General features: G+C 44.6%; 1 protein-coding gene across 1 annotated transcript; it reads right to left on the bottom strand.

Annotated features, from left to right (window-relative positions):
* Positions 1–67: 67 nt before the first annotated feature.
* PVX_196290 (developmentally regulated GTP-binding protein 1, putative) lies at positions 68–1,241 on the bottom strand (the record flags this gene model as incomplete). Its single annotated transcript, XM_001612337.1, has 1 exon — positions 68–1,241. A coding segment is annotated over one exon (1,174 nt), but the record flags the coding sequence as incomplete, so codon positions are not given.

Below are 1,241 nucleotides of genomic sequence, written 5' to 3'. Positions count from 1 at the left end.
TCATGGATGATGGTGATGATGACCGGTACGCGTAGAATCGAGACCGAGGAGAGGGTTAGGGATAGGCTTACCTTCGAACCGCGGGCCCTCTAGACTCGAGCGGCCGCCACTGTGCTGGATATCTGCAGAATTGTCTTGACCCTTTCTTCACCAACTGAACGACATCCTCATCGTTCAACTCGTGGTCCTTGCCCACCTTCTGCGGGTTGTGCTTGACGGACTTGCCCCAAACTAGGGCATACTTCAGCTGGTTGACTAGGGATCTGTGGATTTTCTTGCAGAAATTTTCCACCTTGGATCGTTCCTTCTTCAAAATAACCGGCGATTCATAGTCCGGAATTTGCCCCTTCGGTTTGGTGTAAATTCTAACCAAATCTAGGTAGTTCCAAATGGCTTCTAAAAGGCCATCTAGATTCCATTCTAAGTGGGCAGAAATAGGGACATTGTGAGGAAGCCTAGTGACGATTTCTAATTCTTCCAGAGTGATTTGGTCCACTTTATTTAAAACGTAAATACAAGGGACATATAATCTGTTCCCTTCAATAACATCGATGATGTCATCTACTGTAGCTTCACATCGTATGGAAATATTGGCATTCATTATTCTGTACTCATGGCATATGGACTTTATCATATCCTCATCAATATTGTTCAGTGGCACCGTGTGCGTGATGTTGATTCCTCCTTTGTCTTTCTTTTGGAAAATAATATTTGGTGGCTTTTTATTTAACCTAATTCCGAACCCTTCCAATTCTTTTTCTATTATTTTTTTGAAGGTTAATGGCTTTAGTACATCCAGGACAATCAAAATGAGGGAGCAACTCTTCGCTACTGCAATGACTTGTTTTCCTCTTCCCTTTCCATCCTTTGCTCCTTCTATAATTCCTGGCAAATCTAGTAATTGCATTTTGGCTCCTTTATATTTAAAAATCCCTGGCACACATGTCAACGTTGTAAATTCGTATGAAGCTACTTCTGAAAAGGTCCCCGTTAATTTGTTCAGCAGGGTGGACTTCCCTACTGAGGGGAATCCTACTAGACCTATTCTCGCATCTCCCGTTTTGGAAACGTCGAAGCCCTCTCCTTCTCCTCCTCCTTTGGTCCCTCCCTCGATTAGCTGCGCCTTTAACTTGGACAGCTTCGCCTTCAGCAACCCCAGGTGGTAGTTCGTCGCCTTGTTCTTTTGCGTCTTGGCCATTTCGGCCTCGATGTCGGCAATCTTCTGCAGGATGGACATGGTG

This window comes from Plasmodium vivax, genomic scaffold (assembly GCF_000002415.2).
Source record: "Plasmodium vivax scf_7003 genomic scaffold, whole genome shotgun sequence".
Classification (NCBI taxonomy): Eukaryota; Apicomplexa; class Aconoidasida; order Haemosporida; family Plasmodiidae; genus Plasmodium; species Plasmodium vivax.
This window is presented reverse-complemented; position numbering and strand designations above follow the sequence as displayed.